Source organism: Rhea americana, unplaced genomic scaffold (genome assembly GCF_003343005.1).
Source record: "Rhea americana isolate MKP2758 unplaced genomic scaffold, rheAme1 scaffold_298, whole genome shotgun sequence".
In the NCBI taxonomy this organism is placed as follows: Eukaryota; Metazoa; Chordata; class Aves; order Rheiformes; family Rheidae; genus Rhea; species Rhea americana.
The window spans coordinates 180,858-196,636 of NW_028186421.1; the positions used below are offsets into that span (position 1 = coordinate 180,858).

At 37.0% G+C, this 15,779-nt stretch overlaps 1 protein-coding gene across 1 annotated transcript in view; it reads right to left on the bottom strand.

The window, feature by feature from the left end:
• The window catches only part of LOC146593341 (macrophage mannose receptor 1-like), a 34,923-nt gene extending 19,641 nt beyond the window's left edge, over window positions 1-15,282 (bottom strand). The window contains exons 1-13 of the mRNA XM_085309414.1: window positions 15,225-15,282; window positions 13,507-13,908; window positions 12,390-12,563; window positions 10,736-10,894; window positions 9,729-9,842; window positions 9,076-9,210; window positions 8,013-8,195; window positions 6,161-6,318; window positions 5,186-5,299; window positions 4,757-4,872; window positions 4,251-4,403; window positions 1,496-1,691; window positions 11-138 (exon numbers count right to left, since the gene is read on the bottom strand). Coding sequence (XP_085165540.1) covers window positions 11-138; window positions 1,496-1,691; window positions 4,251-4,403; window positions 4,757-4,872; window positions 5,186-5,299; window positions 6,161-6,318; window positions 8,013-8,195; window positions 9,076-9,210; window positions 9,729-9,842; window positions 10,736-10,894; window positions 12,390-12,563; window positions 13,507-13,908; window positions 15,225-15,282 — 2,090 coding nt within the window. The remainder of the gene's footprint in view (window positions 1-10; window positions 139-1,495; window positions 1,692-4,250; window positions 4,404-4,756; window positions 4,873-5,185; window positions 5,300-6,160; window positions 6,319-8,012; window positions 8,196-9,075; window positions 9,211-9,728; window positions 9,843-10,735; window positions 10,895-12,389; window positions 12,564-13,506; window positions 13,909-15,224) is intronic.
• Between the last annotated feature and the right edge of the window lie 497 nt (window positions 15,283-15,779).

The following is a 15,779-nucleotide window of genomic DNA, read 5'->3' on the forward strand; positions in this document are numbered from 1 at the left end:
AGATACTCACTGTATTGCTTTTTTTAATAACTGTATCTCCTCATGACTATTGATGGTAGCCAAATCCCCTCCTATTTTTCTACAAAAATCTCGAGCTTCAAACCATGATTTCTTTCTAATATTTACTCTGTGAAAACACTAGAGAGAAAATACTTCAAAATACATTCTACATGCTTTAATAAAATAAAGAAACATAATCTCCTTACATATAAATGAGGTTTCATAAAATCCAAGTTATAGTCCATAGGAGAGATAACACAGGTTAACATTAACTGCTCATAAAATTTTTACATTTACGGAATGATCTAGCTAGTTACCACAGAGGTAACAAAGCAGAGCAATTGTTATATGGGAATACAACCAGCTTTAACTTGTTTTGTCTAGAGGAGGACCTAGAAYGCCCTCCCAAGGGAAGGTAATGGTTATGGGTGAGAGACAAGACGTCATGAGAGGACTCCGAAGATATAGGCAAAAGACTGGTCTTATAGTGGTTCATATCCCTCTCTTCACATTTGCAATGGATTTTCTTAACAATTTAACAGAGAATGAGTACAAGTTTGATCAAGGCTGGAAAGAAATAAAAAGATGATTTGGGGAAAATGGAGCCCAAATAAATATTGTTCCTGGTGAGTTTGAAAAAAATGGAAAAAAAAATAGAAAGACAAGGACTTTTCAATGCAAATAAAGTTATAAAAAATTTAACATCTCACATTTATTTAGCACCTTTTTGTTCTGCATCATCCCAAATCAATCTTTGCACACTACCCATACTTYTTGTTCCAAGTCCTTTCATATGGCTTCATAACTGAGTGTACTTCGCATACAATTGTATGTAACTTTGCATCCAAAACTCTGTAATAAATCTACTTCACAAATATTGCTTTAATTAACCTTTAATTTGAGGTGTTATCTATTATTTTGTGGGAATGTGGAAAGCTCCATCCTTGGGCTTTACCCTGCTTGTGGGCAGACTTCACTGTTCCTGTACCTCATTCTCTGAACTTTCACACAGCACCTCAGCTAAATATGGGATCTTTGCACAACCTAGTGATCACATCTGATATAAAGAGCCATGGTAAAGGCCAAGCTTTAATGCTTCTACTATTTAATGCAATGTTTTGACATTACTMTCTTTAAAAATATTGTTTCATTTTTTTCCCCCCTTTTCCTTATGCCATTCTAGGAACATAATTATATTCTTCTTTTTCCATTTTCTACTGCAATTTATTTTACCCCCTCACACAAACTGCTTAATTTTCTTTTCTGTCTTCTCCCATCCGTTRTGTCAAGCCCTTTCAGTCATATTCCTTCTCCCCTCTCACAGATAATTCCTGGCGAGCTTTTCTTTCTTTGTTTTTTTTTTTTTTTTTTAACTATACTTCAATCTCAGATATTAGAAAATTAACAAGTCCTTTCCTTTTTCTCCTTTTTTTTCTTAATTTCAAATGAAGCAGCACAAAGCCTTTCTTCCTCCTTTAACTGTTTATGTACTTACTTTAAAGCAGAAGCTACTGTGAGTGTTTGATACCCAGCCTTCAGGGCACGTGGGGACCAGAGCGGTAGTTGGAATAGGTGGGGCTGTTGCACCCTTTGCCCACTGTTTACAGATAAATTTTTGCTTTGTCTCACAGTCAATAACATCCCATAATCCAGCTGCAGATCCAGTCCTCATGGCAACGCATCCTGGCTTCCTTCCTTTATAAGAATAAAAAGCAGACTGAGTATTTTATAGTCTAAATTACTTACAAACTTTGAACAGTGCCCATTCCTTTCTCACAATACAATGACATTTCAATTGTAAAATTATATTTTAGATGTTTTTCACACAGCTGAAGACTACTAGTTTCTGTTTTAGGAGGTCACCAACTGTTTGGGATCCTTCTCATTTATTTTTGTAAATCCTCCGTAACAAATTTTATGGATGTAAAGTAGGTCTTATTTCACTATAGTGAAAACCTGTRTTTACAAGTGAGAACTTAATTCCTACTTGCATTAAGTCTGCTTTACACCACTTCAGGCAACACTTCCTCAGTCACTAGCGCTTTTCATATAAATCAAAATCAAACCTTCAGTGCACACATAAGGCAGTTATACAAACATCAACTCAGATATGATAAAGCACATCCTGTGATATTTGCTTWAACAAGAAAACACTAAAGAATTTGAATAAATATGACTTTCTCCAACAGAATGAACAGAAAATTCATTACACATATGAAATTGAGAGCAACAGATTTTCAAATGATATTCCCATGAACTCCCATACACTGTCTTCTTCTGAGTATTTCCTAGTCTTCAATCATTCATGGTTTAGCAGCCTCCTGACTGGACTTGGTTTCTAAGTCTTTAAGGACCCTTGGTGGGTTTCTCTTTTTTGGGCAGGCCCATTCTTTCCCTGAATATGTGTAAACTTTAAATACGCACACTGTCCTATGGTAAGGAACTCCATACTTTAGATATATGTTGCATGAATGTGTGAAATCTGCCTTTATATATTGTGAATCTTTCTATCTTCACTCAGTCACCTGCGTTTCTTATGCACAATGACAGCGTGAACAATCAGCTCATACTTATTTTTTCCATGCCACTCATGATTTTGCAGACCTCTCTCACCTAAAACTGTTGTCTTTTTTCCAGGTCAGAAAATCTTAGCATACTTAGCTTTTCCTTTTGTAGAAGCTGTACCATATATTTGATTACTCTTTTTCTCCTCTTAATCGCTTCAGTTCTTGTTTATTCTTTCAGAGGGAACTAGAGCTGTGTACCCCACACAAGATGCAGTCACACACACACACACACACACACACACACACACTAATTCAATGACACAGTTCCTTCTTCATTTCCTAATTATTTTAACACTTGATTTAATTTTTAACTCCTTTTGAGCCAATGTTTGCATGGAGCTGCCTACCATACTGCCAGGAATTCACTCCTGAAATGAAATGATCAGCTATGAGCCCATCATTTATATGTCAATTCAAGATGGTTTGTTCGTATGAGCAACACATTATCTGCACCAAATGTCACCTGCCATTTACTGATCATTYTCAGTCAATCATTCTCCCAAGATCCTCCTGCAATTTCTCACAGAAACGTGTTCACTGCCAGAAATAATATAGTATCATTAGCAAATTTTTGTCCCCTCACTGTTCACAGCCTTTTCCATATTGTCTGTAAATTTGTTGAACAGCATGGCTTTCGGCCCAGATCATTATGGGACTCTAATGGTGAGCACTCTCCCCTCCATAAATGCTAACCATTAATTCCTAACTTACATTCCTATCTTTAACCAGATTTTATATTCATGTAAAAAGCTTTCTTGTGTCAAAGCAAATTAGTTTCTTTAAAGCCTGGTAGAACTTGCTGAAAGTAATTAAGATAGACCACACTAACTACATTTCACTTATCCATATGCTTGTTGGCTCCTGCAGGGAGCTCCAAGAGATCTGTAGGTGAGACCTACCTTTACAAAAGCAATTATCTTACCCAATATATCTTCTTTATCTATTTTTTATTACGGTTTCAACTAATCTAGTCACGACTTATTAGTCTGTATTTCCCCACATCTCCCTGGATGGCACCAAATTAAATRTTGGCACCAATTTTGCCCTCTTTCAGCTCTTAGACAGTTTTCAACAGGTAGTTATACATTAAGGCTAATAGTTTACTCAATGAAACCTTTATAGCTCTTGGAAGATTGTAAAACCTTTACAGCTCTGCTTAGTCCTGACAACTTCAACTCCTCTATTTTTTTCACAATCTATTCTCCTGGTATTTCASCTTTAAGCATACTCTCTGATCAGACCCCTGCAAAGAAGATTTKCATCACAAAAAGCCCAGTTACTTCCTCAGTCAACAGAGTTGCAAAAAAATTAATGTTTCTTAACCGTTACAGGCTGATCTCTAAGTGTGCCTTTTGCACTCTGGTCATCCACTAGCATTGCAGAYTCCCTGACAGACTTTCTTCTCTTGGTGTGTTTAGAAAAGTTTTATTGCTCATATTCTTATTATGATTCTCTTTGTGAAGTCAAGCCAAAAGGTTAATCTGAAGGGCTAAGTATATTGAAGTCCTAATATAAAACTTGAATTCAAATTGTTCATTTGAAATTCAAAGATGAATTCTGAGAACTGTCAGTTCCTGAAAGAAATATGTTGAAAGGCTGAGGAATGAAATTCAGAGAACATCACTTATGCAAACCAAACAAGGACAGCAATCTCAGAGCATGCACCACACGCTGTCCTGGTACTTACCAGGCATTGCTACATTCCAGTGTGTGAAGGAGGCGGCTTCACCACTGGCCCACCTGAAAGTGCCTTGGTCCTCCAYGTCAGAGAGACCAAGCCAGAAATATTTCTCAGGCCTCAGCCCAACAAGACTAGTCAAATAGGCTTGTTCGTATCTGGAAAAATGGTCATAACAAACACAAGTGAAAACAAAATCATTTATCCAGATTGTATTTATCTAATATGGTTATGAATCCCTTTCTCCTTTTCCATGGCAGAATGGATGATGGAGGCTTTTTTCATGTTTGCATTTCAGATTGGGGGAGAGAACATTGCAATGGAATATAATACTCAATACAAATGACTCAATACAAATCAACAAAAAAAAGAGACTTTTTTTTGTTCAACTTTTCTATAATTTAGATAATTTGTTATTTGACATTAGGTTAGAATGTAGAAGTAATTCAAGAATATTTTAAAATGTACAACCTTTACTTATTTAAAAGCCAAGAAAAATTCATTGTCATACCTACTTTCAACTGTGGCCAAGTAACCTTCTTCCCCTTCGCAAGTTTTGTTTGCTTCTAAAAATGTTGCTCGTACATGTCCAATAAAATAGCAGTAGGAGCCATATCTTCTCCAGCCCTGTAACATGATTGTAAGATCTCTACATGGATTTTAAAGAATTGTGATACTCTGTGTTAAGTGAGCGACACAGTTTAGAAATGAATGAAGTGCAACCATCATGAATATTCATAAATTAGCAAGTCTTTGTAGTAAAATTACAGATTCCTTCTAAGCCATTTCTTTAAATGTCTTAATAAAGCTTAAAATAGCTGAGAGAAGGAGGAATATGATGATAAAATTTAATGACCTGACCTCCAAATAATTCTAGAAAATTCTCAGAAAGAGTTTCTATTTGATCTGGAAAATTAATGTTCTRTTCTTGAATACTTACTTTTTTGCAATCTGCATCAGTGCTTTCCTTTTCTCCARCTGGTTGTGATATAGGTTTTCTTTTACAAATATAACTGGCTTTTTTGTCACAGACATAGTCTGCCCAATAGCCATCCTATGTGGCAGGAAAAAGAAGGAAATAGCAATGAGATAAGAGGGATAGTTTCAAGAAAACTGTTCATTTTCTTTCTCCTACAACTTTTGAAACAGAATTTTTTTCCTTATACGATCCTGCTAGTTGATARTAAAAACACATCTCCTGACATTCARAGAAATGACAAGGTGGCTTATGGTAGCACAGCTACTCCTAGGAGCACTATGAGGAGATGAGGGTGCAGAGTTTCCAGGCTCCTTCACAGCGGGAGCTGGTCCCCGGTGGGTTTTGCAGGGCTGCCACAGCACCCGCCATGCCATGCGCTGAAGGGGCAGAGCAGCAGAGGCAAAGAGCAGGTGCAAAAGGGATTGCAGGGATGTGCCTCATGTGCCACCATTGCCAACAGAAGAAAATGGTTGTTAAGTTAGGACTTTATACCCAAAGTACATTCAGAGACCTTCTTCACAGTCCCTGGAATTTCAGTGGTAATTTTTAGCTGAACTTAAAGAGAAAATTTCACCAGTAATGCAGTAATGTGATCTTTTATTAGAAGGAAAGAGATAGAGAAAGAGAGAAAGAAAGAAAGAAAGAAGGAAGGAAGGAAAGAGAGAAAGAGACAAAGAAAGAGAGAAGAAAGAAGAAAGAAAGAAGGAAGGAAAGAAAGAAGGAAGGAAGGAAAGAAGGAAGGAAGGAAAGAAGGAAGGAAGGAAAGCAAGCAAGCTAAAAAGAAAGCTAATATTTGAGTCTCTTTCTCTGTCCTCATACCCCCTTTTCAGGCCCTGACTAGTTACTGACATAGAGGGGCTTTTTATTTCATTTTTTTATGAAATTTTTACTTTATTTTTTAAGAAGTTAATTTCAACATACATTGAATAATTTTACCTGCCCCTTGATAAGTACACAGTCTTCTGGCCTGTTGTTTGTGCTGGACGGCTCCCCCAGCTGCCATTTTGTGTATGTCACTGGGGTACCGTCACTCCATTCAAAATACATTTGAACCTTACGATCATTCAGTCCAATCCATAGCTTATCTGTAGGCTCTAAAACGTGCAAATATAGAACCAGAAAAGACCTCTTATGCTATTGAATCCTTTTCTCAGCAATCTGRAACTCTAGAACACATAATTCCTTTCATACATCTATGAACATAGACATGTAGTGGGCTACATGATTCTTTTATAAGATAATTTTTTCACATAYATATTAGAACAAAGACAGTATACAYWGGAAACTTAGGCTATAGTAAAGTCCTTGCACTGAATCAAAAAATATTGCTTCCCTTCCTCACAGTGAAAATTATCAGCCTAATGCTATGGTGATACAATACAAATGTGTGAAGGTTCTGCGGTCAGATTTTAAAATACTAACCTGGTATGTTTTAAATTTCTTTCAGCAAAGTGAGAAAAGCTAAGAAACACCCTAAGCCCACCTTTCAAGTCCTAGATCATTTCTGTAGGTAAAAAATAAAAAGAGAAATGCTAATACTACCCAAAACGCAGTGGTGGAAGGCCCTTATCAACCTAATSTAACTTTGAAGTTGTCCCTGCTTTGAGCAGGGGCTGGACTAGATGAACACCAGGGTTYCTTACAGCCTAAATCCTGGTATGATCCTCTGGTTTTAAGTATTCTTACTGAAAAGAAAACAAAAGAAATGAAAAAGACGGACATACAGATAGACAGACAAGAAAGACAAGAAGACAAAATAGGCAAACAGAAAAACAGYAAGAAGACAGAAAGACAGCGGAGAGAGATGTATACAGATAGGTAGATAGATAGATAAAAGATAAAAATAAAAAGGAAGGATAGTCACAATTTCCTCAGCAGTCACTAAACTAGGATACAAGACCAAAASCAAAAATTATAAGAAAAAACAAGTGTCTGCTAGTTGGGACTGCTTGTGGGGATGGTGGGGCACTAATCAGATAAATTACTTTTGATGAAGAAAGAAWTTTTTTCTGTCTTGGACATCTCACTTTTTTATATTTAATTAGGGCTTTTACTACCTCTAATTGTAAAAAAAAAAAAAAAAAAAGAAAAAAAAAAAGAAAAAAAAAGAGAGAGAGAGCAGAACATTTAACAGGGCCAAAAAGTAGTACATTTCTGCAGACAGTTTAGATCCAGTGACCTGAATATGGCTCTTCAGAAAGCCCAAGCAATTTCACAGCTGGCTGCCTGGAAATCACCTTGGCTAGCCTTGCTGATTGCAYCCATTTGGTGATTTACCAGTGTGAAGAGCTAAACTCTTCTTTAATAGTTTTCTTCCAATCACTTTTGCAGAGACCCATGAACTTGCTGATCTGGGTGCTGAGTGACAGAGAAGACACAGGGACTGATCTAGAGCTACATAGTCAGTTCCCAATGTGCACAGAAAGCAATTCAACCATGTTGTTTTCCATAAAAAGTAATCTTTCAAAGCAGAGGCAATATTTCAAAATCCTTTTGCTAAGCAAGTTTCCTACCAGATGACTGACATTCTCCTGCACTCATACAAGGCAAAGTACATGCAAGACTGTTGAGTAAGTCTGCAAGTTGCAGCCCATGAAGAGGCATGAGCTTTGAAGCAGAAAGTGCTGCATCACCCTAACTCTGTCGGACCTGTGGCTCCTTGTGTTTCTTTGCCTGCAATCTTTCAAATTCATAGAATTGTTATATCTAAATTTATCTAAATTCTACCGGTTAACTGATACTTCATRCGCGTGGACATGTAGGCAGAAGGCCCCCAGGAAATACTCACTGTACCCAAGTTGAGACACTATGAAGCTGTGCTCTTCAAGGTTACGGATACTGGCCAGGTGACTCTCTTCTCTTTGGCAGGAGATCAAAGCTTCTTTCCATGCTTTGGTCTCCCTGAATATCTTGTAACAATGATCTGTATATGGTACCCATCCATCTGGGCAACTAATAGGCCCAAAGTCACCTAGAAATAAACATCAGTGTTTCAGAGGAGTTCAAATGCAGTACAAAGGGTAATATTTTCACACATTCTGTGCAAAAGCTCTAAGGCTAAGAATTTTCTTTGCAAATTCTCATTATAATGAAACAATGGACACAAAATGCATCAAACATAAACACGGCTCCAAAGCTGGTGTTTTTACCTTGTAAAATGGAGAACCTCAAATAGAGGTATTATTAATACAAATTGTAAGGTTCTTATACATTCAAGCTGCTTTAATAATACACTAACATACTAATTTCAACAGCTTCTGTATTACTTTAGTACCTATTTGTCATTTAACTGAACATTGGAAACTATCTGCAGCTAACACAGAATGCTTAAGAATTCTTAAAATAAAAATGTGTATTGATAGTGCAAGAAACATCCAGACCTACTTAGAACTAGATCTACAGATAGTGAAAGATCAACAGGGAAATAGTTACTCACTTAAAATGTCCTCATCTTTCCAATATGTCAATCTTTCTTCCTTTACTTTTTGTCATTTTTACTTCCTTCCCTCTTCTGAAAATAATTTTCGAGTTTATTCTCCCCTTTTATGCTTAGCACTGCAAAGGAGAGTCTTGGCTATCAGGAACACTGACAGACAGGACATGTTTTCTGTTCTTTTCCTTTTACTCACTTCATTCTGTCATTGTGGGACTGGAGATCCAGTCTACAAAGGGTGCAACAGTTGTAAAAAGCAAACCAGATAAACAACAGGAGGTGCATGTGCTTCCTGAAAATCTGGGCTGAAAAGAGTTTTTAGTTCTGATGAAGTTGTCTTTCTCATCTTTGCCAGCTGGAATGCCATACGATTCAGATAACAGGTTCTATTTTTAATTACCGGTACATATGAACATACCTGAGGGAACCAAGGCGAAGTTTCTTCTTTTACAAATGTAGCCAAGTTTCTGATCACATTCCCAGTTTTGCCATTTAGCTTTTGTTTCAGGATTCAGAACTGCACAAATTTTTCCAGGTTCTGGAGAGGGATTTCCTTTGGGAAAGGTACAAAAGGTACAAAAAAAAACAATGACCCCCTTCTGAACACCAAGTAGTGCTCTAAGTTCTAAAACAGACAGGAGAAATCGTTCCTGGCTAAACTGACAACCCCACAGACCATGTCTTTCCCAGCTCCTGCAAAAACTGAGACCTCCAGCAGTGGGAATATCTACATGTAAATATAGTATCATTTAAGTGGACATGAAAATGCAACACATCATTAACTCTTCTGACTTTTAGTATTGCATATGTTGCTATAGGCCATATATAGAAGACAGTATATCGATGTGAAGGTTAATTTTGCTTTCAGTGATAAAATATTTTTGCAATACAGTTTCTGATTTATATCAATATAACTCTCAAGAATAGCTAAAGTATATATTGTTTTGTAGCTTAATGCTCAAGTCTTACTTTCACTCATATCCAGATAATCTGAGACTAGAATTTAAATCTGTATTTGAGGTATATATACTTTGCCTTCACAAACAGAGAATCAAAGAAAGACATAGCTACCTGGAGCCCAGTTTAAATATCGGAAAGGACTGCCTCCAATCCATTCCCATCCACTCTTCAAATCTAATCTGTTAAGTCCAATCCACAGTGCAGAATCTGTACTTTCTGTTAATGCTAAGTAACCAAAGAAAATAAGTAATTCTATGAATCACTTTCTTATAAGCAACAGTCACTAATAATGTCTCTAGGAAGTTTGTTTAATTTTTCTTAAATAAAAGACTACAAATAACTTTAGGCACTGAGATAGCTGATAAATTGATATATGCCAAAGCTTTGATTAATGTTGAACATAAACAAAAATATCCCTCTTCGTCTTCATGTCATCTATTGTAAAATGTGCACAGGTAAGATATCACAGAACAAATTCAGGATGGAAGTAATATTGTAGAATAGCCTAAATTCTTTAGCAGCACTGGAATTTTTCTAGTGGAAATTGCCGCATGCTGTAAGTGTAAATGCTCATACTAAAGCTGTTGGAAGTTGAATTCATCACTGGAATCACAAGAGATCTGTTATTGCCCCAAAAACACATGGATAGGTAGAGCCATAATTTGGGAATCTAAGAATAACTGGTAWTTTTCAGTTCATCAAATAACTGAAAAAAATCAATGTCCAATTACATTTGACAGAAAATATATCTATGTTTTATTGCAAAATATTTCTTTTCTCTTATTTTCATTTTTTTTAAAGGTTGTTAAAAACAATAGTGAAATTTTCTTCTAATTTCCAGAAAACATTTTTCTCTTTAAAAAAGCTACTGAACTTCAAACTAAAATGTTTCTAAATACAAAGCTAGAATGTTACATTTTGAGAATGTTGTAGACCTTTCACTGAATTTTTGTTTAAACTTGTCTGTGATTTTGATATTAATTTGTAACATCTAACAGATTTTGTTTTTTCATATTTAGGTACATAGACTTTAGCCAAACCCGTATCAGCTAGTCCTAGTTGTGAGGATGTATTGAAAAGATGCTGGATGTTAGTCAGGGTCTAGTTTACTTCCTCACCTTTAAGATATGTTTGTTCATGAATGTCAGTGATACTTAGTAATTCTGCATTTTGTTGCTGACAGCTTTTCCTTGCTTGATGCCATGTGAGAGCTGATTCCAAGTTTATCTGATAGCGGACATTTGTTAAAAGATCTGTAATCCAAGTGGTGTTTTCATCTGTGGAGAAATAATTATTTTTGTGGTAACAGTAACCAGATCAGAGAAAAACAAGTTCTCATTATACATGACATTCGCATTAAATGTCACTGTGCTGTTCTCAGTTAAAGCCTGCAAATTCACTAGTATATGTGGTAAATATTGCTTACTGTAGAGTGAAGATATGAGGATACATAATTCAGGAATTACTACAACTCTACGAGGTAAGTGACTGCATAGAAAAATATATCAAATATATCAAATGGAGCACTTCAGCAGACCTCCTAGGTGAAATCTAGGTGAAAATGAAAACACACAGGATATTGCCTCTTTCTGGACAACAGTTCCCACTGATGGTTGTGAGAATCAGCTCCAGAACAGAATTTAGCAACAAACAGTTCTTAGATAAATCCCCACTGCAAAGTGTTTCCGAATGTGTCTCTTACGTAGCTGCAGAGTTTGGGCACTGCAATGTTGCTAGGTCATATTTCACTCCTTCAGATTATCTTTTTTTTTTTCCTTTGATCTGCTGTAGATCTATGTATGTTCAATAAAATGTGATATGAAACTGAATCAGGTATTTGATTATTCACAAAAGCCAGCATGAAGCTGAATTAAAAGAAGAGCTGAGAGCTGACAGTGGCTTTCAGGAGCTTTGAAAAATGTTAATTGATCTTATTTCACATGTCAGTGTCCTAGATATCTTCGTAAGAACCTGGAAAGCCTTTGACTACGAATTTGACTCATGCCAAAAACACATTATGAATCAGCTGGAGTGACAAGGCATTTCAATAACAGAAGATGTAATGCTGAACTAGAGCAATGAGAAGGAAGATAGGGGACAACTGAGAGATGTCAGGAAGAGTCTTCAGCACCTTAGAAGTAAAGCTCATCTGCCAGGAATAAGGCCATGGAGAGGGAAGTGCCCACAGAAAAGGAGGACAATTTCCAGAAAGTGTTTGAAGTAGTAGAGAAATGCCAGGAGTGGGAGGCAGTTGTTTGGACGGGTAGAAAGGCTGCTTTCCAAACAATATGAAGAGGGCTTAACAGGACAGATGAAAGGATACATTCCATTTTAAAGAAACAAACAAAAAAATCCACGTGTGATTCATGCAGTCTGAAATGTTAACCTCATCATTAAGCTTCCTATAGCACTCATTTTTATGCCCACACACACCCCAATGAGAACACCTCAGAAAAGGGTTGTACAATGACAACAGCACACATCTTTTTTGGGAAACAGCGAACAACTCAAAATTATTGTGCTGCTCAGCAATGCCACCACAATTAGGGGGAACTGCATGCCATTTTACTCTAATCTCACTTTTCTCCACACCTTTCTGCAACATGTTGTGTTACTGCCCTGTGTAGACGACCGCAGGGTGTGGCAATACATCAGAGCGCAAAATGGCATCTTGCAAATGATGCCTTGTTTTAACGGTACTGGTGGTCTGCTAGTGCCTGTTTGCCAATAACACATTGAGGGAATCTGTGTGAGAACAGAGAACTTACTTACCCTTTAATGGGCAAAATCCGTACCGCTGGTCTGTGTCATAGTCTGCAGTTGTTCCACACCAGAGCCAGCCGTCTGACCTGCCGGCGTCTGTGCACTCAGAGTACCACTGCTTATTGTACATGAAAGGGAATACACAGGGTGCCCCAAAAGCATTTCCTAGCAATGTAAAGGTCTCTAGGAAGAGAAAATGAAAAGGACAGTATGGAAAACAATAATAAATTCATGTAAACCGTGAAAAATGTGAAGTCTACCAATGAGTGAATTGTCCTTCAAAGTGCCTTCCATTACCCTAGCAAAACTTATTTCAATGGTTTTTCAAAATTAAGTTGCTGAAGTATTTTGTAGAACAGTGTTATTATGATGTAAAGTAATATTTCATAGCTGAAGTCTGCAACCAGATTTTTGTTCTAACCAAGATATTTTCAGAAACAGCTCACAGCTCTACCTAAAGATATTACCATTTTTAACAATTTTATGATTTATATAACATGCACAATAGGAGGAACTAACATTTAGATGTCCTGCTTGTTGAAAAAAAGTAAACATCAAGTTGGACAACCCTTCCCAATATCTTTATTGCAGTAGCATTTTAAATATTTCACACATGCTGGAGCAGCTTCCATGGGCAAGGCTGAAGGATTAATACTGCAAATATCCTAAAAGATAGTTCTCAGAACATTTGCTTTAGAGGTGGAAAAGCCTTTTGAAACAGTCAAACTCCAGCTAATCACAAAGGATAACTGCACTGGTAATAATAATTACGCTGTGGACATTCTCAACTGCTAAATTAGAAAAGCCACATTTCCTCCACCTACGGTGTTACTTCCAGCCCTTGCCCAGCTCACCTTACTTGAACATGTAATTTTGTCTCTATGTTGCTGTAGATAACAGTTCTTGTTATTTATACTATTAACAGTGTACTGACATAGCACGGTAGGCAATAGTTACTTTGGAGAGTGCTTATGATAGCCATAAATAAGAAAGCAAATTCAAGGCTAATGTCCTCAGCATCCTGATTTTCAAAACTCTGATGGTTAGAATATTCAAAACTCAAAATACTTTAAATCTCACAAAAAAACAGTGCAAATGGTGAAAGAATAAAGTTTCATAATTGTACCTTCATATCCATGGGAACATAAAACATCTGTAGTTCCATAGATTTTCCAATTATTCTTCGCAGTCAATCCCTTCTTTAGCATAACATTATCATGTTCTCCATTGCCCGGACTAAAAAACAAATCTTCTCCTTGGATTGCAAGAAGGCTTTCATTTCTGCAGTCCCACCACTGGAGCTCACTTGTTTGGTTACACGGATACAGAGTGATCGCAGCCTGATCCTCCTTTGAAAGCACRCCCAAGCATAGGTTCAGTTTCACACTCATAAGTTGGTGATCAGTGACCCACCTGAATTTTTGTGATTCATTGTCTTGATGGCAAGTAGCAGTTCTAACTGACTGTGTAATAGAAGCCTGAAGGCAGAGCTGATTTACTTTATTGTAGATTTGAAATATTTCAATATCTGTGGAACAAAATAATGGAAAGTATTTGTTGGTACATAATATATGTATAGTGGATATAAGAGGCATGATTCTACTTCCCTTTTTCATAAATGAATAGGAGCCAGATAGAAACGTGGTGTTTTTGAGTAAAGTACAATTTCAATTTTATCAATTAAAAAACAATCAAGTAGGCAATAGGATATGTCCTTTATTATGTGTCACCATACTATGGATTAATGGCAACCAGTAGCACCAGCAGAGCTAAGCATAGCTTGCTGGATTGATTTATATTAGTCATGTGAACTCCCTCAACCTCACTGCTATCACCATTACCCCATTTCCCATGTGTCCTCAGATGCATGACCTTGTAGCCCTCTGAACTCTGCAAATTTTTATGTCCCTACAAGATCTTACAGGTCTCCTGGTGTGTTGCAGTCATCTTTACTCAGCCATTTGCTAAGCCTTTTCCCTCCAAAATCCAGATTTCCCTTCCTTTTCACTATATACATCTGGGTGAAGAATGCTGAACCTCCTAGAGGTTCATGGGGCTTGCTGACCTACAAGGCCTGCAGTATCTGTTATGAACTATAATGATGTAAAACTAGGCATGACACTGGGAAGCAAAATGAAGAGTCTGAGAAAGAAGCAAGGACTGGGTAACTTCTATTTAACATCTACAGCAGAAGTGCAGCTAAAGAAACAGCGATAATATTGTCAGTGTAATTCTACAATAACTTTTTCATATTTAATCCAACTTTATTTCACACAATGTTTATTTCATCCACCTGATCAGCACCAATGAATTCAGCATCTGTTCAGAACAATATGAAGAAAATGAAAATAATCTGTTTTGTAAGCACTGAGTCTCTCTAGATTTCATCTTCTGTGAATAGTTGTGCCATTCTTAAAGGACTTCAAATAATTTGGTATTTTATCACCCCTGAGATTTTTCTGCCTGGTTTTGCTAACCGTAACCCAGACACCAACACCTCAAAAATAAGAATGCAGAAGTGAAAAATTAAAAAAAAATAAAATAAACATACCTTATGATTTTCTTAGTTATGATTTCCTGCAGTTTCTGAAATAATAATGTTGCTATAAATCTATATGAATAAAGCCATTAAAAGTCTTTGCTTCCTTCTCTACCCGTTTCTCTCTCTCTGCTAGATCCTGCCCTTGCCTGTTGCCTGCCTTTAGGAGATTCCCCATCTCTGTGTCTCAGACTAATAACATATAGTCAGACATCACCGTGGAATAATAAAGCCTGGTCAAATGCCATGAGATGTGGAAGTACTTTCACACACAGCTTTACAGGAGAGAAGCCGGAGGTACTTACCTGCCAGCTGCAAAGCACCACCAAGGAGAGAAAGGACGAGCAAGAGCCTGGAGGGCATCATCGTAAATGCTTCATTCTTTGCTCCCCTTCATCAAAAGCCAAGCAGTGAGACTAGTTGTCAATAAAGACCTTCAGAAGAGAGGACAGTGACCGGTACTCCTCAGTTTCAAACACTGGATGGTTAGATAGTAAGCACTGAGTGCAAAATAAGGAAATATTCTGTCACATGTCATATTTTGAAATAACAGGACCACACAGCACCAATTTTGCCTTTGGAAATGAAAGACTTCTAACCGAGGGCAAAAGTAAAAAAAAAAAAAAAAAAAAAGGCGAAAAAAGCCTGAAATAAAGGCAGGTGACACAGAAGGTTTTCTTTCAATATTTTGCTTCTCCCAGCCCTGAAGCATTGAGGGAACTCATGGGATTAAGCCAGCAGTGAAACATCAAAGGTAGGAACTCAGCCTCAGCTTTCAAATCTTACACCTTAATTACTCAGTGAAACAACATCATTAGGAAAACATGTCAGTCTCATGTTTTCATGCATGAGATGAGAGA